The 22,400-nt window shown below is 40.7% G+C and overlaps 1 protein-coding gene across 10 annotated transcripts; it reads right to left on the bottom strand.

Moving 5' to 3' along the window:
- Nucleotides 1–255: 255 nt before the first annotated feature.
- On the bottom strand, nt 256–18,638 carry LOC110508733 (kinesin-like protein KIF2C). Of its 10 annotated transcripts, none has more exons than XM_021589485.3 (23): nt 18,467–18,615; nt 17,834–18,048; nt 16,934–17,028; nt 16,562–16,645; nt 16,393–16,441; nt 15,982–16,014; nt 13,521–13,649; nt 13,183–13,275; nt 12,871–12,983; nt 8,635–8,730; nt 8,485–8,539; nt 8,228–8,390; nt 7,958–8,048; nt 7,809–7,872; nt 7,477–7,568; nt 7,136–7,278; nt 6,551–6,755; nt 5,464–5,574; nt 3,757–3,824; nt 3,574–3,667; nt 3,012–3,095; nt 767–860; nt 256–635 (listed from the first exon to the last, which is right to left on the bottom strand). In XM_021589485.3, exons 2-23 carry the CDS (start codon nt 17,892–17,894, stop codon nt 559–561), a joined length of 2,094 nt encoding a protein of 697 aa, XP_021445160.1. In that variant the 5' UTR covers nt 17,895–18,048; nt 18,467–18,615; the 3' UTR covers nt 256–558. The 10 variants fall into 10 exon arrangements, with proteins under 10 accessions (XP_021445160.1, XP_090082225.1, XP_021445164.1 ...); XM_090226099.1 differs by having other exon boundaries at nt 12,871–12,971; XM_021589489.3 differs by lacking the exon at nt 15,982–16,014 and having other exon boundaries at nt 18,467–18,638.
- Between the last annotated feature and the right edge of the window lie 3,762 nt (nt 18,639–22,400).

The following is a 22,400-nucleotide window of genomic DNA, read 5'->3' as shown; positions in this document are numbered from 1 at the left end:
GGGGTCAAGAAGGAGAAAAGGGGCAAAAAGCCCCCGCACTGAGTGCTAGGCAGAGGTGCATGGGTCATCCTCCAGCTGCCTCTGTTGATGTCATGGGGCTAGAATGCAGCTCTGGGGTAGAGCATGTGTACAAACACAGGGAAACACATTTAAACTACTTAAACAAAATAAACATTGGAACACAAGCATCAGGCAAATGTTTGGATGGTAAATGCAACAAAATAACATTACCTTAAGGATGACATATCAATAGAATTCATTAAAAAAACTTTAATCAAATCATTTTAAAACTGGACAAATTTCCATTTTGTATACAAATACATTGAAAACATGAATTGTTAACATTCTTTCATGGATATCTATGGTATGTAATGGCTTTAATGTTTAATGTTAGAGGTAATGTTTTATTTCTTTTGCTATTAATTAAAGTTAGCGGAAATGAATTTATGTCCAATTGAACCCTTGCACAATAGTAACTGCATGATAAAACATTCACAACTCAACGGTACTTTTAATAGCACCATATTTCCAAGTGAACAAGTCGAGTGGCTGTCCCTCTCAGCAATAGCCTGATTTGGGTGTCATCCTTGCCAGTCGCTCTCCATCAATGGCATATTGCAATGCCAGGACTGTGTCTGTCAAGAGTAAGCCAAGGCCACAAAGTTAGAACATCTAGAGGGGACACTTGGGATCAACATTGGCTTTAGATATCAGGTTAGGCAAATGGAACTAGAAAAGTAACTGGTTACTCAACACATTCACATACCCAGTAATTTTCTTGCGTAGTCCACAATATCTGTCACCCCAGCCTCAATGTCATATGATGGCATCTCCATTGGCTTGAGAAAATCACTGGCCCTCTGGACAACACATAAGAAAACAAAAGACATATGGAACTTACTCATGCAATACAAAGTCATGTAATGTGTCAAATCTTTGATTATATTTCAATTCAAGTCAAAATTGGTGCAGTTATAGGTTCAGAATGTTTAAAGCCGCCCACTCAAGAAAAAACTTCAAACTGTAACCAGTGCCTGCAACCTGGTTCAGGTTGTCAGTCAACCTAACAGGGTATTTAAAAACAGCACAGGAATGAAATCAACATGTATTGATCACATCTTTACTATTGCTGCAGAAATTTGCTTTAAAGCAGTATCCAAATCCGTGGATGTAGTGATCACAATATAGTAGCCATATCTAGGAAAACCAAAGTTCCAAAGGTTGGGCCTAATGTAGTGTATAAGAGGTCATAGAAGAAGTTGTTGTGATTCATATGTAGATGTAAAGAATATTTGCTGGTCTGTGGTGTGTAATGAGAAGCAACCAGACGCTGAACTTGACATTTATGAAATTGCCGATTCCAGTTACTAATAAGCACGCACCCATTAAGAAAATTACTCAAATCTGTTAAATCGATTGATGAGGAATTAAAAAAAAAAAAAACTATAGTTGAGAGGGATGAGGCAAAAGGTATGGCAAATAACTGACAGCCCAACTGATTGGCAAACGTACTGCAAATTAAGAAATCATGTAACTAAATTAAAAACTATACTATGAAGCGAAAATAAATTATGTAGAAGAATGATAGTAAAAAGCTTTGGAGCACCTTAGAATGACATTAAAAACATTTAAATAAAAAAGGCAAACTCCGTTCCATCATTCATTGAATCAAATGGCTCATTGGTCACAAAACCCACTGGATGAAAAATTACTGAGGATAATAGAGGATGATATTGCCACATCTTCAATTTAAGCCTACTACAAAGTGTTTGCCCTCAGGCCTGGAGGGAAGCAAAAGTCATTCCCCTACCCAAGAATAGTAAAAGCCCCCTTCACTGGCTCAAATAGATGACCAATCAGCCGGTTACTAACCCTTAGTAAACTTCTGGGAAAACTTGTTTGACCAGATACAATGCTATTTCACAGTAACCAATTGACAGACTTTCAGCACGCATATAGGGAAGGACATTCAATAAGCACAGCATTTACACAAATGACTGATTGGCTTCAGTGCAGCTTTTGACATTACCGATCATAGTCTGCTGCTGGAAAAACGTATGTGTTATGACTTTACATCCCCTGCTATAATGTGGATAAAGAGTTACTTATATTAACAGAACACAGAGGGTGTTCTTTAAGGGAAGCCTCAAACATAAATCAGGAAATCTCCAGGGTAGCTGTTTAGGCCCCTTAATGTTCGATCTTAACTAACGACATGCTTTGAGTAAAGCCAGTGTATCTATACATGCGGATGACTCAACACTAAATGCGTCAGCTACTACAGCAACTGAAATGACTGCAACACTTAAAGAGCTGCAGTTAGTTTCAGAATGGGTAAGCAAGGAATAAGTTAGTCTTAAATATTTCCAAAACTAAAAATCATGTGGAAATTGAGCAAGTTGAGTTGACTACACTGCTTGCAGTAACCCTGGATTGTAAACTGTCCTAGTCAAAACATATTGATACAACAGTAATTAAGATGGGAAGAAGTCTGTCCATAATAAAGCGCTGCTCTGCGTTAACAACACTATCAAAACGGCAGGTCCTACAGGCCCTAGTTTTGTAGCACCTGGACTACTGTTCAGTCATGCGGTGCCAGGTGCCACAAAGAGGGACTTGGGAAAATTGCAGTTGGCTCAGAACTGGGTAGCATAGCTGGCCCTTAAAATTACACAGAGAGCTAACATTAATGACATGCATGTCAATCTCTCATGGCTCAAAGTGGAAGAGAGATTGACTTCATCACAACTTGTTTTTGTAAGAGGTGTTGACATGCTGAATGTACCGAGCTGTCCGTTTAAACTACTAGCACACAGCTCAGACACCCAACAATACCTACTCTCAATTGGTTAAAATCACACGATGCACACCCTACACACACACTACAAAACATAGAAATGCACCATTTTCACATACTTTGATGTTGGCGTGGTGCTGGAGATGATGAATATGAAGTAGAACAATTGTGTAATTTCCCTTTAAAGACGAGGTGAGAAAAAAGATAGGTATACCGTCAACTCCTCATGCACTAACTCCTCCAGCTCAGACACCTGGGAGATGGCCTCATACATGTCGGTCATGGGCACAATGGAGTCCTGCAAACATGACTGGGAGTTAATATTCTTGAACACACTGTCTAAATGTCCACTTGATACTGTCAGACTTATTTAAATTGTTTTGTTCACAAGCGAGGTTGTTTTTCAATGAGAGTTTCAACTGCTAGGGAAGAGAAGACAACGCTGCTCCTAATCAGACAATCTCACAGGCACAAACATGACTAAGCATGGTAACCTCCCAACCTTAAAGGAGCAGGTGAACAGTTGTCTCATCTTTGATATTTTGATTATGAGTCACGTCACAAAAAATATGAAATGAAAACAATATACAACATTACTTCTTAGTAGTAATACACTTGTTTTAGAAACATTCCAAAGCATCCTTGTCAGTTTGTGTTTTGTAGGTGTCATTTTAGTTGCATTTTATTGAGTGGTGAGTCGATGTTTTAATCCACCTGCCAGTGGCTGGTGGACCAAAAAGTACTACTTTATCAAAGCCAAGGGATTTTGATCTTACCTCCTCTGATGAGCTGTTCTCCACTTCCATCTCATCAATCTTCTTTGGAAGATCAGCATCATTCACCCTGGATGTCCCATTCAGTTCCTTTGCTCTATGACAAGGAACAAAATACATAAGAAACAATTACCACTGAAAATCAATAACAAGATACTTACTATCCATTCATGGGTTTGAGTGTACCTGTCTGCATAGCGTAGTGTGTTTAGAGTGTAATCGCATGAGGCCATTCCAGGAGACACCATAGCAATCTGGAACATAAGAAAACATTATAGCCGATATTAAGTTACAGGAACAAAGTGGAGGAGCAATTCAGCGGGTCGGACACGAGTCGTATGAGGCAGGGGCTCCTAACGATCACAGATTACAAAAAGAAAGCCAGCTACGTCACGGACACCAACGCCACCCTACCGGACGAGCAAAACACCCGTTTCCCCACGCCTTTGAGGACAATGATGACTAAGACGACAAGGAGAGTGCCTGAGGACAACGAGGGCTACATATTTACGGTCTCCACAGAGGATGTGTAAGTCATTCAAACGTGATAACCCTCGCAAGGCTGCCAGCATCCCTATCCGCACCCTCAGAGCATTTTCAGACTAGCTGGCTGTTGTGTTTTCGGGCCTTTTCAGTCTCTCCAACTCAGGCCGCTATCCCCACCTGCTTCAAGATGTCCACTATCATCCCCGTGCCCAAGAAAGGGAAAGTAACTGAATGACTAGCAATGCGTAGCACTCACTTCCATCATGAAGTGCTTCAAGAGACTAGATAAAAAGACCACATCACCTCTTCCCTCCCCAATTCACCAACCACCCGACAGATTCACTGACAATGCAAATGCCATTGCACTGCACACTGCCCTAACCCACCTGGACAAAGGAATGCCTGTGTGAGGATTCTATTCATTGACTAGAGCTCGGCATTCAATACCTTAGTGCCCTCTTAAGTTTACCACAACGCTCACGGCCCTGAGACAGAACTCCTACCTATTCAACTGGGTCCTGGACTTCCTGACGTACCACTCCCAGGTGGTGAAGGTAGTCAACATTCTCTCTCCGACACTGATCCTTAACACAGGGGTGCCACAAGGTGCGACCTCAGTCCCCTCCTGTACACTCACGACTGAGTGGCCTCACACAGTTCCAACTCCATCAAGTTCGCTGACAACACGACAGTAGTAGGCCTGATTACCAACAGCGACAAGACTGCCTACAGGGAGGATGTGAGTACTCTGACAGCGTGGTGCCAGGTAAACAATATCTCAACATCAGAAAAACAAACAGGAGTCGATTGTGGACAAGAGAAACAAGGCTAGGCACACCCCCTTCCTCATCAATGGAGCCACCATGGAGACTGTCAAAAATGTGTACACCGAGGAACTTGACATCTGAGAAGCTGAAATGGTCAAACCACAGACACCGTGGTGAAGGCAAGACTCTACAATCTCAGGATGCTGATAAAAAAATGTGGCCTGTCTCCATGGGCCCTCGCAGTGTTCTACAGGAGCACCATGGAGAGCATACTGTCGGGCTGCATCACACTGGTACAGACTGCAAGGTGCTACAGAGAGGGGTATGCTCAACCGAACGCACCCTTGGGACACCTGCAACACCATGGGGGGGACCAAAAAAATAAATCAGGGACCCCAGCAACGGCCTGTTGCCATCACTTAGATGCGGACAGTATAGGAACATCATGGCAAAATGTGTAAGACTGGCCAATAGCTTGTACCCCCAGATGAGACTGCTGTGAATAGACACCACTAGTCAGCTACCTGCTCCCCGTTCTCCTCCTGCCCCCCATAACCATAGCTACATTAGTAGTTAATAAGCCATTTTTAAGATTGTGCCTCTAGAGCTAAAGCCCAAAGAGGAGTCGCCGAGCCTTTACCATGCATGTCCTGGAGTTCTCTCCGATGAAGGAGTCTCGGAGCACCTGTGTCAGCTTGCTCATCCTGAAGGGTATGTGGTGGCTGTCCATCCCCAAGGAGCGAATACATTCCTACAGGGAGAGGAGGGAGAAAGTAGGGTTTAAACCAGCATTTTGCAAACTAGGGGTCACAACCTGAAATAAAAAAATAAAAATAAAGCTTTGTCCATAGAACCAGGGTTACATCAGTAACCTCTGGTAGTCACTAGATGCGGTTGTAATAAACAGAGTGATTTACAGCCTACAAAATGTGGCTCTATCCTTTGAACCGCTTAAACTACAAAGTATTATGACCCCCACCACTGAAAGACACGACTCTCAGGAACACGTAGGAGTCTGCTTTTTCCTTCCACAATGCCCACAACCCAAATGATTCATTAGAACAGAGTGGACAAGACCAGGCACTAAATCAGACAAGGTAAAAAAATAAAATAAAAAAATTCTACACATTGCCTGACAATCCCAATCCCAGATTGAAGTACTGTCAGACTGATTTGTAATAGAATAATAGCCCCAACTAAAAAAGTAAACGTGGATTACTTTTTTATTATTATACATTCATTGATTGAGATATAAATAAAATGGGGCTGCGGGCCCAAAAAGTTTGGAAAGCCCTGGCTTAGAGTGAGGAGCTGCAGCTCACAGCTCTAAACTTAGTTACATTTAGAAAGAAACCCCTTGCAGAATAAGCTGCTCAGTGTATATTCTCAAATCATACAAAAAAAATGTTATTGACATCACAAGATAGTTACATTGATAATCTTGACATTGCCTACACATTTATGAGGGCTTTTGCTGTATATACAGGTGGTTCATACCTGCTATATGATCAGGGTCATATTCACTAGGCACAAAACAGAAGAAAACAGACTGCAACAGAGGGACTAACTGAACATGTCCAATTAGAAACACCTGCTCCCATTTTCTGTTGCAAACATTTTGCTACGTGTGTACACGAATGAATACACCCCAGGTAAAAGGATTTCTAAAGAGTGAAAAATAGAAGGACAGTGGGCTAGTAGTTGTAGTAGAGAGTAGTTGTATTCACCTTGAGAGCCAGCAGGCTGCGGTTGATCTCGGCCGTCTCTGCCAGGGTCTGTCTGTCGTTGCTGCTGACGTCTGTGCCCCTCTCGTTCCCCGCCAGGTCCACCAGGGAGAACTTCCCGTGCAGCTGGTTCCTCCTCCGCAGGACCACCTGCAGGATGGCGTGGGAGCGAGACGAGTTGGCGTTGGCGGACGTCTGGCCGGACGTCCTGCGAAAGATGCAGCAAATAATTGTCACAAATAAATCACTACTTTAGTTGCTTACATTTTAATATAAGTTGCATCCTGAAGGACTCTATAGGGCTTTAGTATGCTAAAGTTAGATGAGATATTCATATTTGTCAAAATACAAAACAGGAACGGAAGACAACACACATGCTAGACAGGGCGAGGGAAAACCAGGGGTCTGTTCAGGAGGGCGCAATGTTCCAGAACGTTCAGGTGGAAATGTGCAGTGTTGACAAGATATGATTGTGCGTCAAGAACAATAGGGAATCCTGTCAGCTCTATTCATGCCATGTATAGCTAACATTTTGAATGTTTCACCTCACTGAACACACTCCGGGTGGAGTCAAAACAACATATGTACCTGCATGCACTGCCCATCTCAATCATCTTGATGACGTCTTCCGCACACGACACGTACATCTCCTGCAGGCCGACCACCTGGACCTGTTGTTTCTCATCCTCTAGCACTCGCAGCGAGGCCTTCTTGTTCAGCAGATCAAACACCTGCATATGCGGAGCCAAGTGTGTTAGTAGTGCTCTGGTCAAAAGAAGATCACTATATAGGTTGCCATTTGGGATACACAGCCTTAGTCACACCTAAAATGAGTCTAAACTTTTGTTCTAATCATGATGGATTCTCCACCAACAACAAAATCAAATCCCCAAGCTGCTTGAGGAGCACTACAAGCGCTTCCTTCTCACCTTGCCATTGTAGATCTCAAAAAAAGTCACATAGGGGCACAGGTCCTGACTGGAATATCTCCTCTGCTTCAGAAGGGTGAACACATCCTGAGCTAAGCAACAAGTAAGAGGAACGAGGAGTTACAAGACACTGTAAGACATCATGGAAGTATGGCCTAAGTAAAGGTCATGTATGACATTTACATACATAAATTCTAAAATCTGAGGTGGAAAGATCTATTCTTTAGTAGTGACCTCAAATATCTATCAAAATATTTCCAGAAAACAATCAAAAAGGATAACTAAGCCAATATTGTAATGTTGTTGCTGATAGAAAATAGTCAATAATTTACCTGCCAAGGCATAGATCCCTTTGGAACTGTTCTGGCTCTTCCCTGAAAAGTCTCCTCCCATTGTCTGAATAGGGTAAAAAATGGGTACACATTTTACATGAGAGAAAACTGCTATAGTGTCAACCTGACAGGTAAAGGGAAAGGCTTACGTGAGTTTTACCACTTCCAGTTTGGCCGTAAGCAAAACAAGTTGCCATTCCTCCGTCAAAGATGGTCTGGACAAGAGGCTTGGCGGTAAACCTATCATTAAGAAATACAAGAATGTGGTTGTCTTGCAAAAACAAGTAATGTTGATACACCCAACAAACTTCATAAAGAGAACATGCACGCAAACGGTATTTGAACAGAACGTTTTGAAATCGGCAAATAATTGTAAAATAAACTGAAGATAATATTGTTTAGAAAACAAAAGTGAATACCTGTACACTAAGTCATTGGTGGATGACTCATCAAAGGAGTAGTCAAAATGGAAGACCTGGTTGTCCAGGTATTTGGTGAGGTCCACTTTCTGCTTGGGTTCATGAACAAGCAGCGTTCCATTTCCAGGGATAGTCACCACATCAATTTCTTTCTTGGTCACCTCTAAGAATATCACACATAACCACTCAACATTAGAATGGACCAAAGATGCAGGGTGATGATACAAGGTGTGACTTAAAACGTTAATTAAGCATACCTTTATTGTTGAGAGGACGCTTGCGAACACACACACAAATTCTATGAGCTTCAACCTGTTGACCAAAAATAATAATTTAAGATATATTCTCTAATATAAGCAATAATTATAAATGACCTTCCACATTTCAACACTTGTTCTTCATCTTACCGTATCCGATGGACTTAAAGGAAATACTTCCAAGGTCTCTCTGAAGTCTTCAATCATCTGGTAAAACTGCTTGTTCGGTCGGTTTGTGTCACCAAACTATAGGAAGCAGAACTACATGTATAAGAGAAGTGATAAACTGGTGGGTCTGTAGTATTTCAAAATATTTTAGTAAATGCTTTCACTAGTTTAACACCGATGTGGAAAACCGATGTCAAAGCTGACGTGCATACCTATCTAATATAGGCATATGACAATGTCACCACGTAAAATGTTGCACTACACATGCAACACAGCTTTGCTAACCTAGCCCACAATGTTTGATGTGTGCATCGAGCAGTCAACAAGTCGAACAGTCATTTGAAAGAGTAAGAACATTTAAGCGAGACAACTCAAAAGGCGAAATCCATTAACCAAAATAATGGAATTCATTGCCCTTGACAATCAACCGTTCTCGGTCGTGAGTGATATTGGCTTTCGCGACTGGTCCAGCACCGGTACACACTAGGAGGAGGGAGGTGGTGAGTGTGGTGTCAGGAAAACAACCTCTCGCTCAATGTCAAAACTAAGAGGAGAGGATTATGGACTTCAGGAAACAGCAGAGCGAGCACCCCCCTATCCACATCGAAAGAACAGCAGGGGAGAAGGTGGAAAGTTAAGTTCCTCGGCATACACGTCACAGACAAACTGAAATGGTCCACCCACACAGACAGTGTGGTGAAGAACGCGCAACAGCACCTCTTCAACCTCAGAAGGCTGAAGAAATTTGGCTTGTCACCCAAAACCCTGAAACTTTAATAGCACATTCGAGAGCATCCTGTCAGGCTGTATCACAGCCTGGTACGGCAACTGCACCGCCCTCAACCACAGGGCTCTCCAGAGACCGCGTTGTGCGGTCTGCACAACGCATCACCGGGGGCAAACTAACTGCCCTCCATGACACCTACAGCACCCGATGTCACAGGAAGGCAAAAAAGATCCAGGACAACAACTACCCGAGCCAATGCCTGTTCACACCGCTACCACCCAGAAGGTGAGGTCAGTACAGGTGCATCAAAGCTGGAACCGAGAGACTGAAGAACAGCTTCTATCTCAAGGCCATCAGACTGCTAAACAGCAATCACTAACTCAGAGAAGCTGCCGCCTATATCGAGACCCAATCACTGGCCACTTTAATAAAAGGATCACTAGTCACTTTATACAATGCCACTTCAATCATGTTTACATATCTTAAAATTACTCATATCACATGTATATACTGTATTTTATACCATCTATTGCACTTGCTAATGCAGCTCGGCCATCCATATACATATTTTCATTCACCCCTTTAGATTTGTGTGTATTAGGTAGTTGTTGGGGGCTGTTAGATATTACTGCACTGTCGGAACTAGAAGCACAAGCATTTTGCTACACTCGCATTAACATCTGCTAACCATGTGTATGTGACAAATAAAAATGGATTTGACTACCAAGTGTGCTATTATTCCAGATGTTGTCCTACCGGAGTTGCACAGTAATAGCGTCACTGCTATTAGCTTCACGCCATATGGAATGCTGTTTGGGTCTTTGTGTGTCAAAAAATATACACGTCAAATAACACAGCTCTATTATTGAATGTTGTGTGTTCTGAATTTGCACGAGCAAGCCAAGCGCCACCACTACTATCAGTAGCACTGTCAAAGCTGTACAAAGAAAGCCTGCAAACAAGCAAATACTGGCCACAAATGATGAGTTTACAACACTGTTGGTAATAAAGCATTATTTGCTCGACCACAACTTCTGGGGTAGCTAGCTAGCTTTAGCTTAGTATCTAGCTAGCACCAATACAACCAGCCTGAAAACAATGACCAGTAGAAACTGCAGTCATTTTCATTATTCTTAGCAATGATTTAGGAATCCTTGTGAGTAAGTATTAGCTAGGTAGCCACTTGTTTGCCTATTGAAATTGAACTTCAGTTCATGAAAATATATAGATAGCTAGCCAGCTACTTAACCCAGTGAGGCTCAACCAGACCGTGTTGTGTAGCTAGCCACAATACGGATTAGGCACAATAGTGTAGTTTGCAGTTTGCCTTCAAAATAAAAAAAGTAACTATTTGAAAGTGATGCAGAAGGTTACAATTGGTGGAATCATGCCATATTTAGACTAGATATTGTTAATAAACAAGGTTTGAATGTGAAGCAATGAAATGGGGTATCAGTCTACTCAGTGACACCCAGAGCACAAATGTGAAGAGTTTACACAAATATTAGCTTTGTAGCTCTTATCGCAGGACTGTGACTGTGTGAAATCACCTCCCCAGTCAGCCTATTGTGTGTATTGACATTCATATTGCACTGTACAGCTTTACATAAGGATTGGGGATTAATGAAATCTGGTAACAGTCCACTCAATATCCAATATGTTTTTTCCCAACGTCGTCCTCAGAGTTATCGGACTCCAAAACATCCCCACAGTATTGTTTTTCCTCTGGAATAGTGTTCAATACACATAGGTTGATAATAAATGTGGCTCAATTCAGTTGTTTCAAAGTCCCGCAATAAGAGCTACGATGCTAATGTTTTCTGGGTGTCACTGAGTAGACTGATACCCCATGTCAATGATCCACAATCCATAGGTAAGGCTGTACAGTGAAATAAGAATGCCCCCAATACAATTCAAAAGTATAATACCCCAGTGGGCGGCAGGCGGTCTAGTGGTTAGAGCGTTGTGCCAGTAACCGAATGGTTGCAAAATCGAATCCACGAGCTGACAAGGTAAAGAACTGTCGTGCTGCCCCTGAACAAGGCAGTTAACCCACTGTTCCTAGGCCGTCACCATAAATAAGAATTAGTGCTTAACTGACTCGCCTCGTTAAATATATATATATATTTTTTTTTAAATGTCATTGATCCACAATCCATAGATAAGGCTGTACAGTGAAATAAGTTTGCCCCCAATGCAATTCCAAAGTATAATACATCCAGCGTGATTTCAGATGTCAAATTAACAATTGATCTTTTGTTGATTTTATACAACATTCCAACCTCGTTTAGCATGATTTATTCAATTATGGCATAATTATACTTGTATTAATTTTGCATCACTGTCTGACATACTTTTATTTAGAAGGCTAAATGCAATGTCCACATTGTGGTTAATTCTTATTGTGGGTAGCTTCACATAGATGGGGTCTGACCACCATTAATCAAATAAGAAATCTTATAAATTAGGGTTATTTTAGATGATACCTAACTAAATAGTTAGCTAGCTATCGCTACTGAAACAGATGGTCGTTTTGCTATGTTTGAGGAAGAACATTGTTTGCATCCATGAGCTAGCTAGCTTTTCTTTTTTTGACTAGCACTGACGGTGCGCGAGACAACTTTACCAGCATCATAGCATACGTATCGATGAATGATGTGACATGAAACACGAGTGATCGTGTAATCAATGTGTAATAACTACGTAAAAAAAGTATGAAAATCTTAAATTAATATGTGATGTGCAGTCATTCTGGACAAGACGTTGTTGGTTGAGACTGAACAATGAAACAGCACAGCAAGTAAGTGAAAAATAGGTTTTGATTATGTTTTACTGGTAATGGGGACATATGTAAATGCCAACAAAATAACTTTTGGTCAGTGTGGTGTGTGTGTGTGTAACCTTTATCTAGGCAAGTCAGTTAATAACAAATTCTTATTTACGGAGGACACTGGGCCAATCACGGCCGGATGTGATACAGCCTGGATTCGAACCAGGGACTGTAGTGACGCCTCTTGCACTGAGATGCAGTGCCTTAGACCTCTGTGTCCATGTGCGTGTGTTTTAACTAACGGTACTAGAATGCTTAAAAAGCCACTAATTTTTTGGCATTAAAAAATATTTAAAAAAATATATATATATATATATACACACATATAAAAAAAAAAAAAATATATATATATATATACACACATATAAAAAAAAAAAAAATATATATATATATATACACACATATAAAAAAAAAAAATATATATATATATATATATATATATATATATATATATATATATATATATATAAAAAATCTGTATCTTTCTTTGTCAAGAAAAGTTTCAGATATCAGTAAAAAATGTAATGTCGGTGCATCTCCAATAGAACTTAATTGGGGGAATTGACGGTAAGTTAGCTATAGACCTATTGGTCTGCATCTTCACAAAAGCTCATTTCCATAGGACAATAGTACCATGTAAACATTATACAATGTCTCATACCTTTCCCTTCTTGGGCACCATGTCAGAACTCTTGACTGCATGGGACAATCTTTTGTTCACTGGTTTGCTCATGTCTGTGGGTACCACAGATCTCCGTTTGTCTGAAAGAGAAGCTATCAAATGTGATGAATGATGCTCACGAAGATAGCAGGGCATCAGAGTCTAGAATCATGCCCCCCAGTCCATTTAATGTATTTTTAATTGTGATCTTTAGGGCAAAACTAATCATAGATCAGCACTCCTCTAAGACTATTTATGAATACATGTCCAGAGCGATAAACAGTGATGTGACTCAAAGTTCCTAAAGCTCACTTGAGGTGACTAAGACACTCTTGGTATCGTTGACTGGCGGCAGGACAACAGTCTGCCTCTGATTGTTCCTCTTCCCCACTCGGTTGGGCACACCTGGAAAATGAAGTATGTTGAATATCAAGAAGACACAGAGGGGGGAAAAAATTGAGGGTAATGGAATTCATTATTTGAATGAAAGTAAGAAATATAGCCTGAGCGCCAGTCAGTTTGTGTCATGCCAACTCCCTGTCACTAAACAATGACTGCAATGGAGTTGGCAAGAGCACAAACAGATCTGGGGGCAGCATATATGGGATAGGCAAGAAATCAGAAAGCACAAAATGAGAAGCAACCCCCACCAGAAGCTTTGAGGACAGAGGGTGGATACTCTGAAGACAGGAAGTCTTGTTTAGTCTTAGCAGGTTCAGAGACTGGAGCAGGGGCCCGGAACAAGCATGTCTGCCGTATGGACTTTCTAGGAAGTGGAACTGAGTAGAAGAGTATAGTTAGCCTAACACCTTAACCACTACAGTTGTATTGAGTAGTCTTTTGTATGATTAATAACTTGTTCATCATCCTTCTGATCCCAACACTAGGCCAGTTGTGTAAAGTACGTAAGTAAAAATACTTGAAAGTACTAAAGTAGTTTTTGGGGCATCTGTACTTTACCATTTATATTTTTGACAACTTTTACTTCACAACATTGCAAAAGAAAATTTACATTTTACTCCGTACAATATCCCAGACACCCAAAAGTACTTGTTACATTTTGACTGCCTAGCAGAACAGAAAAATTGTCTTAGGATTTGGGTATGTAATTTTAGGCAAAAATTGAAGGGGGGGAAAAAAAGATAAAAAAAGTCCGCTCCTTAAAAGGTATCTTTACTTTTACTCAAGTATGACAATTGAGTACTTTCTCCACCATTGCACTAGACAAACCATATAAATATCATGATTTCAACGTAGGCCTAGTAAACAGCTGGCCAGCTCCTTTTCCACTACTAATTCTCAATGTGTTCAATTTTAGCTGGGCGAATCAGGAATGCCATGTCAATTACTTTGTGTTACCTTGTTACCTTTTAAATGGTCAAATATATACATTCAATGGTTGTAAAGATGTGGAGAGGTCTCGACTTTGACACCACAATTCAAAAAGCAAGTCCTGCAGGCTCTATTTGTCTTATCTTGATTATTGTCCAGTCATGTGGTGAAAAGAAAATACCTAGTTAAGCTGCAGCTAGCCCAGAACAGAGTGGCACGTCTTGCTCTTCATTGTAATCAGAAGGCTAATATAAATACTATGCAGGCCAGTTTCTATTGGCTAAGAGTTGAGGAGTGTGACTGCATCACTTCTTTATATAAGAAACATGTGGAAAATTCAAAATTGTTTACAGTGAACTTATACACAGCTCTGGCACGCACACTTACCCCACCAGACATACCACCAGGGGTCTTTTCAGTGCCCAAATCCAGAACAAATTCAAGAAAGCGTACAGTATTATATAGAGACATTGCAGGGAACTCCCATCTCATATTGCTCAAATGAACAGCAAACCTGGTTTATAAATTAAAAAAATTAAATGACAAAATACCTCATGGCACAATGCCTCTCCCCTAGATATTGTCTACATATCCATACCTACACACTGTGTGCCATTTTTACATGTATGTAGTTCTGTACTTGAGCTGTTCTTGTCTAATAATGTTCTTAAGTCATTTTCATGTGGACACATGTTGCGAAAGCAGCAGCTACTCTTACAATGGGGATCCTAAAACAACCTCACCTGGTTGTCGAGGTCTTAATTGAAAGGTAAAAACCGGCAGACTCTGCCCTCTGTGGAATGCATTGAACTAGAAAGAGTGCTAGTACCCTTAACAAAACTGCTTAGGGTCACTTTACAGTACAAATACACTGAGTATACCAAACATCAGGAACACCTTCCTAATATTAAGTTGCACCCCCACCTGTTGCCCTCAGAACAGCCTCAATTCATTGGGGCATGGACCCTACAAGGTGTTGAAAGCATTCCGCAGGGATGCTGTCCCATGTTGACTCCAATACTTCCCACAGTTGTGTCAAGTTGACTGGATACCCTTCGGGTGGTGGACCATTTTTGAAAAACCCAGCAGTGTTGCAGTTCTTGACACAAACTGGTGCGCCTGGCACCTATTACCATACCCAGTTCAAAGGCACTTAAATATTTTGTCTTGCCCATTCACCCTCTGAATGACACACATACACAATCCATGTCTCAATTATATCAAAATTTTGAAATCCTTCTTTAACTGGTCTCCTCCCCTTCATCTACACTGATTGAAGTGGATTTAACAGGTGACATCAATAAGGCATCATAGCTTTCACCTGGTAAGTCTCATGGAGCTGTTCTTTATGTTTTGTATACTCAGTGTATGTCTATATAGTTTCAACCACAGTAGGCTGATATAATACTGAACAAAGACCTTTTGGAACCTATTGTCACAAAATGGAATTCTAGTTGTAAACAGTATGGTATAGGTCTTCTCTGTACATGATTGGTAGCCATCACATACCAAATAGTTCATCAATTATTTATGTACAGATTACATACTGTCCCACTACAAGGGCAGTTCCACTAACCACCAAGTGGGTAAATTTATTGTGCACCATTGAGTTAATTAAATTAATTAAAGAGTTATTATGCACCTGAAGATACAGGCCAATGTGATTTTATCTTCAAATCAAGGTATAACTGAGGAAAACAGCCCTATATGGGATTCCATCTCATATAAAGCAATTTAGCATATGATTTGGTTAGAGAGGAACATGCATTGCATGCAAACCTGTCTCCTCAGGAGGACCCACTTGAGCAGAACCTTATAAAGAAAATATCCATAATTAACTCTTTCACACACACCACTGAAAGAAACACTTATAAGACAGGGGTAGGCAACTATATTCAGCCGCAGGCAGATTTTTATCAGGGCGAATGGTGGGGTGCCGGAACATAATTAGTTCACTGCAAATTGTCCGCAACTAAAACCAAAAATATATTTGAAAATAACAATAATTTCATACATTGATAACACAATCACATCTTTTTTTATTCATGGCCAATACTTGAACAGATTTCCTAAATTAACAGATTTTCATAAACTAAACAAATGTTTTGCTGAATCTACAATATTTTCTACCCCCCCTCCACAAAAAATGTTCTAACTTAGCATAATAACTTCTCAAGACAAGTCACTTACGATTGGAAGGAGCAGGGATCCTGGATGAACGGAGACGGCTTTCATATTTCTGGAGAAAATAAAAATCACACACGTAAGCAACATTGTTCCTGACTTTAGGATCATCAACTTTCAAATGTAATACACTTTGAACCTCAAGCTCCTAGGCCCACCCCTAGAGTATGCTTACCTTCTCTGGGGGAGCAGGTGTAGTAGCGGATTTCATGTGCTCAAAAAGCGCTTCATTCAGGGACCATAATTCATTTATTTCGAGCTAAATGACAGGAATAGCAGCAGTATGTCAACAAACATCAGTTTATTTAAAAAGTTGCAGCACATAGCATAGCTAGATCCAACTATTTATTGTCTTCCAGAGCTCTTACATGAATCCAAACGTATTTCATGTCACTCAAACTAGTATAAAAGGTCACTCAAAGAAACATGTTAGTATTTTGTTCATTAGTCCACTGTTGATATGGTCCCAAAAATGCATCAGTCAAGATTAAAAGCACTAAGTTAATTGTTCTCTGTAACATAGACAAGGCACTCTTGAACCACTTACCTCCTTTCCCCTGCATACAGATTTCTCAAACCATTCAACATTTACAATAGATGTTGTGGAATCAACCGTTTTGATGTTTGCAGTATGCACTCGCCCTATAAAACACATTCAGCCATCAGTAACTTTACACCACCTGTTAGCAAGTTCACACCAATGCCTAGCCGACTAAACTACACGGGGAAGAAGTTGGTGGAGTTCATTAGGAACTTCCTTCACCGTAGAGTTCAGTCAGTTAATCAAAGTACAATGCCCTGCCTGGACCAGCGTTAGCTACTCCACTGTAACGGTAGTCACCCATTTCTACAAAAGGGTAACGTTAGCTAACTAACGTTATAATATTAAAACCAACAATCAACGGATGGCGTCATTATCCTATCCAACTAACGTTAGCTAAGTCAAATACTGTACCTAGCAAAATTTACTAAAATATTTAGCCGTCTTTTTTCTTTAACTACAATAGCTAACTATTTAAAGCCAGTAGGTACCTGGAATAATGAAAGACTATTAGCTAGTTACTGTAAATCAACAACCACACAGGTAACAACGATGTTAGCTATTCGCAGTTAACGTTGTGTTGAGTAAATTCGGCTAACGCGTTAACGTTAGCTGAGTTCAACTCATTCACCTGTACATTAACTGATTTACGCGACAACAAAAAGGTTAGCTAATATAACAAATAACAGCCAAATGCATAACCCACGTTAATGTTTGCTAACTAAGAAGCGAAATCATGTGGGAGGCGAATCTAACTTACTAACGCTAGCTAACCATCTTAACGTAACGTGTTGTATTGCAGGGCACATTTGAAAAAGGAACCTAGCCAACGTCTCAATATGTATTTCCTAGTCAAATAAAAAGGTAGCGTTATAATTAAAAAAAAAAGTTAGCTACACAGCTTACCGTCGCTTCTTTGGATGTTGACTGGAAACCCAACAAGAAGGTTTGCCATAGCTGAATCCATGTTAATTCGTGTAAACAGTTGAATTATGTAGAAAAGTTATCAAACGCCAGTCAACCGCCAAAGATTTGAAAGTCGTCTCACGTCAGCGGAAGAAGTAGAAAAAGGCGATGCTCATTGGTCGTGGGCAAGGATGTTTAGTTTTAGGATGGTTTATCTAATTCGACAATTTGAAAAACAAGCAAACATAAAACTTTAAAAAGACACCCATGTCATATGCACATTAGTAAAATCATATAGGAAAACACGCAAAGTCTAGGACGTATTTCCTTTGTGGTCCTCTTGTGACAAGATGGCTCGGCAAGATTGGCAACACAGTTGTAACGTGAACGTCGTCGTGGCTAGGACTCCAGCTTTTGTCAAATTAATGTCAGATTTGAATTTTCGTAGCAGGTCAGGAGAATTTACGCACCACTGTCAGGTTAGGATAAATAACATAGCAGGTTGAGATGATTAGATTAAGGTTAGCTAAAATGCAAAAAACTAAAACGTTTGACTTTAATTTGACCAAAGCTGTATCCCTTCTAGCCATAGAAACAAATAGAAGAAAAACAAATGTCATTATTGCAGGTTACCTTCGCAGGTGTCGTATCCATTTGAATAAGTATGTGGTAGTCTTTTTTTTGTACCTTTAATAGAAACCATTCACTTGAACTAATGTCGTTTTTGACATTTTGACATATTGCTTGCATTTCCCATTTTAAATATGGGTGTATGATGCAATGACATGCATAACCACAGTGTGGCAGTAGCTAGCTACCACCTTGGAACATCGAGCTGCCGGCCAGCTACATGGCATGTTTTTTTTAACCTCTGAAATGACCAATGAATGTATACATTGTTATCCGCCACATCTCACAATGGTGCATTGTGCTCGTTTAGGAAAGTTATATTATAAGTTATATATCGAATGAGATTTTAGGATGGTTAGCTGAATAGTCCACAAAAAGTATAATCTGCCCAAAACTGCCAAATACTTGTATTAATATTGACTAAACTGTCCAGCGAATGTCCCACAATAACATCCTGTTGTTCTGCATGTTGGTATTTTAAATGTGGTCACCCTAATATATTATGACTCTCAAATCAAATTCAACAATTTGTTACTGTGACTCATTATGTTATTTAGTGTAATCAATGATTTGAGCTTGATACCTTCCATCATTTCTTTCGATGCCCAGCCTGCCCCCCAAGATGTTCCTGGGACCAGCCTGAGGACATCATTAACTTGATTTGTGTGGATGGAGGATAAGTGACACCATTTTACGGGAAGAGCAATAGTTACTTTATATGCCATTTAACCCAGCTTGTGCGAAAATACAATCATTGGACAATTTGGTAAAAAACTAACAGTTTGTTCTTTCATTTGTAGGGGGCTTTGAAAATGCTAAATGAGTCATTCAGTTTCGCATTAGGCCTAAAAAGTGTTTCAATTGATAGGCTAATACAGATTGGCAAGGTTACAGACCATGAAAACATATTTCCCTGAGTTCAACTAATGGATGAAAACCTAATGAGTCTAGATTATAGGTGGATTAGACTCAATCACAACATAGCCTGGCCAGAATAGACATGTGGTGGCTAACAATATAAAACAATAGACACATAATCCAAAAGTTAAAATTAAGAAATATCAGAACCAGTAATGTCAGAGTCTGGAATATGTTGCATTTATATTTTTTACATTTTTGTTTGCTATATATATATATATACTGTATGTATACAGTACAGTCAAAAGTGTGGATACACTTAGTCATTCCAGGGTTTTTCTTAATTTTTACCACTTTCTTCATTGTAGAATAATAGTGAAGACATCAAAACTATGAAATAACACACATGGAATCATATAGTAACCAAAAAAGTGTTAAACAAATCCAAATATATTTTATATTCCTCGAAGTAGGAATATATGACAGCTTTGCACACTCTTGGCATTCTCTCAACCAGCTTCACATGGAATGCTTTTCCAACAGTCTCGAAGAAGTTCCCACAGATGCTGAGCACATTCCTGCTTTTCCTTCACTCTGCAGTCCAACTCATCCCAAACCATTCCAACTGGGTCGAGGTTGGGTGATTGTGGAGGCCAGGTCATCTGATGCAGCTCTCCATCACTCTCTTTCTTGGTCAAATAGCCCTTACACAGCCTGGAGGTGTGTTTGGGGTCATTGTCCTGTTGAAAAATAAATGATTATCCCACTAAGTGCAAACCAGATGGGATGGCGTATCACTGCAGAATGCTGTGGTAGCCATGCTGGTTAAGTGTGCCTTGAATTCTAAATAAATCACTGACAGTGTCACCAGCAAAGCACCATCACACCTCCTCCTCCATGCTTCACGGTGGGAACCACACATGCAAAGATCATCCAATTTCCACTGATCTTATGTCTATTGCTCATGTTTCTTTGCCCAAGCAAGTCTCTTCTTATTATTGGTGTCCTTTAGTAGTGGTTTCTTTGCAGCAATTCAACCATGAAAGCCTGATTCACATAGTCTCTTCTGAACAGTTGATTTTGAGACATGCCAGTTATTTGAACTCTGTGAAGCATTTATTTGGGCTGTAATTTCTGAGGCTGGTAACTCTAATGAACAGAGGTACAGCAGAGGTAACTGGGTCTTTTTTTCCTGTGGCGGTCCTCATGAGAGCCAGTTTCATCATAGCGGTTTTTGCGACTGCACTTGAAGAAACCTTCAAAGTTCTTGAAATGTTCCATTTTGACTGACATTCATGTCTTAAAGTAATGATGAACTGTCGTTTCTCTTTGCTTATTTGAGCTGTTCTTGCCATAATATGGACTTGGTCTTTCTACCAAGCAGAGCTGTCTTCTGCATACCACCCCTACCTTGTCACAACACAACTGATTGGCTCAAACGCATTAAGAAGGAAAGAAATTCCACAAATGAACTTTTAACAAGGCACACCTGTTAATTGAAATGCATTCCAGGTGGCTACCTCAGGAATCTGGTTGAGAGAATGCCAAGAGTGTGCAAAGCTGTCATCAAGGCAAAGGGTGGCTACTTTGAAGAATCTCAAATATAAAATATATTTAGATTTGTCTACCACTTTTTTGGTTACTACATGATTCCATATGTGTTATTTCATAGTGTTGATGTCTTCACTATTATTCTACAATGTAGTAAATAGTACAAATAAAGAAAAACCCTGGAATGAGTAGGTGTGACAACATTTTTGACTGTATGTATAATGGTGTGTGTAGACAGCATGGACAGTATATTAATTGAAAAGTTTGTACAGCAGTAGTTACAGTATAAACATATAAAGTGGGTAAACAGAATGTAAACATTATTAAAGTTACCAGTGTTCAATGACTATGTATATAGGGCAAAGTAGTCTCTAAGGTGCAGGGTAGAGTACTGCATGGTGGCCGGCTACTAACACTGACTAAGGTTCAGGGTAGGGTACTGGGCGGCGACTGGCTAGTGGTCATTGTTTAACTTCTTGAGATAAAAGCTGATCCCAGCTTTGATGCACCTGTACTTTGTACTGTCTCCTCCTTCTGGATGGTAGCTGGGTGAACAGGTTGTGGCTCGGGTGGCTGAGGTCCTTGATGATCTTCTTGGCCTTCCTGTGACACCGGGTGCTGTAGATGTCCTGGAGGGCAGGCAGTGTGCCCCTGATGATGCATTGGGCTGAACGCACCACCCTCTGGAGAGACCTGCAGTTGCGAACGGTGCCATGGCCATACCAGGTGGTGATACAGCACGACAGGATGCTCTCAGTGGTGCATCTGTAGAAGTTTGTGAAGGTCTTATGGGCCAAGGCAAATTTCTTCAACCTCCTGTGGTTGAGTCCTGTGTGAAGGGACCATTTCAGGTCGTCAGTGATGTGCACGCTGAGGAACTTGAAGCTTTTGACCCTCTCCACTGTGGCCCCGTCAATGTGGATGGGGGCGGGCTCTCTCTGCTGTCTCCTGTAGTCCATGATCAGCTCCTTCGTTTTGTTGACTTTGAGGGAGGCTCTGTCGCTCTCCCGGCCGCGACCGGGAGGTCCGTGGGGCGACGCACAATTGGCCTAGCGTCGCCCGGGTTAGGGAGGGCTTGGTCGGTAGGGGTGTCCTTGTCTCATCGCGCACCAGCGACTCCTGTGGCGGGCTGGGCGCAGTGTGCGCTAACCAAGGTGGCCAGGTGCATGGTGTTTCCTCCGGCGCATTGGTGCGGCTGGTTTCCGGGTTGGATGCGTGCTGTGTTAAGAAGCAGTGCGGCTTGGTTGGGTTGTGTATCGGAGGACGCATTACTTTCAACCTTTGTCTCTCCCGAGCCCGTACGGGAGTTGTAGCGATGAGACAAGATAGTAGCTACTACAACAATTGGATACCACGAAATTGGGGTAAAAAAAGGGGTAACATTTTTTTAAAAATAAAAAAAGTTTCTAACTCTTCTTTGTCTAGCACAATATCTTTCTAAAGATCCAAGAGAAGATTATGTTACTAAAATCCCCCCTCTGCCACCACCTTTGCTGTTTTTTCTAGCAAGATTTAGAGTCCCTGATTA

The sequence above is a fragment of the Oncorhynchus mykiss genome, chromosome 28, assembly GCF_057628025.1.
Source record: "Oncorhynchus mykiss isolate SJ-2025 chromosome 28, ASM5762802v1, whole genome shotgun sequence".
NCBI lineage: Eukaryota > Metazoa > Chordata > Actinopteri > Salmoniformes > Salmonidae > Oncorhynchus > Oncorhynchus mykiss.
The sequence above is the reverse complement of the archived record's forward strand: the minus strand, read 5'-3'. Positions and strand labels throughout refer to the sequence as shown.

Bases quoted from the DNA above. Each gene is read 5' to 3' on its own strand.
- LOC110508733 (XM_021589485.3), bottom strand. From the start codon at position 17,894: ATGGATTCAGCTATGGCAAACCTTCTTGTTGGGTTTCCAGTCAACATC. The intron at 8,540-8,634 runs GTAAGATGAAGA...TTTGGTCAACAG, and splicing joins CTTTAAGTCCATCGGATACG to GTTGAAGCTCATAGAATTTG. The intron at 3,668-3,756 runs GTACACTCAAAC...TCCTTGTCATAG, and splicing joins ACACTACGCTATGCAGACAG to AGCAAAGGAACTGAATGGGA.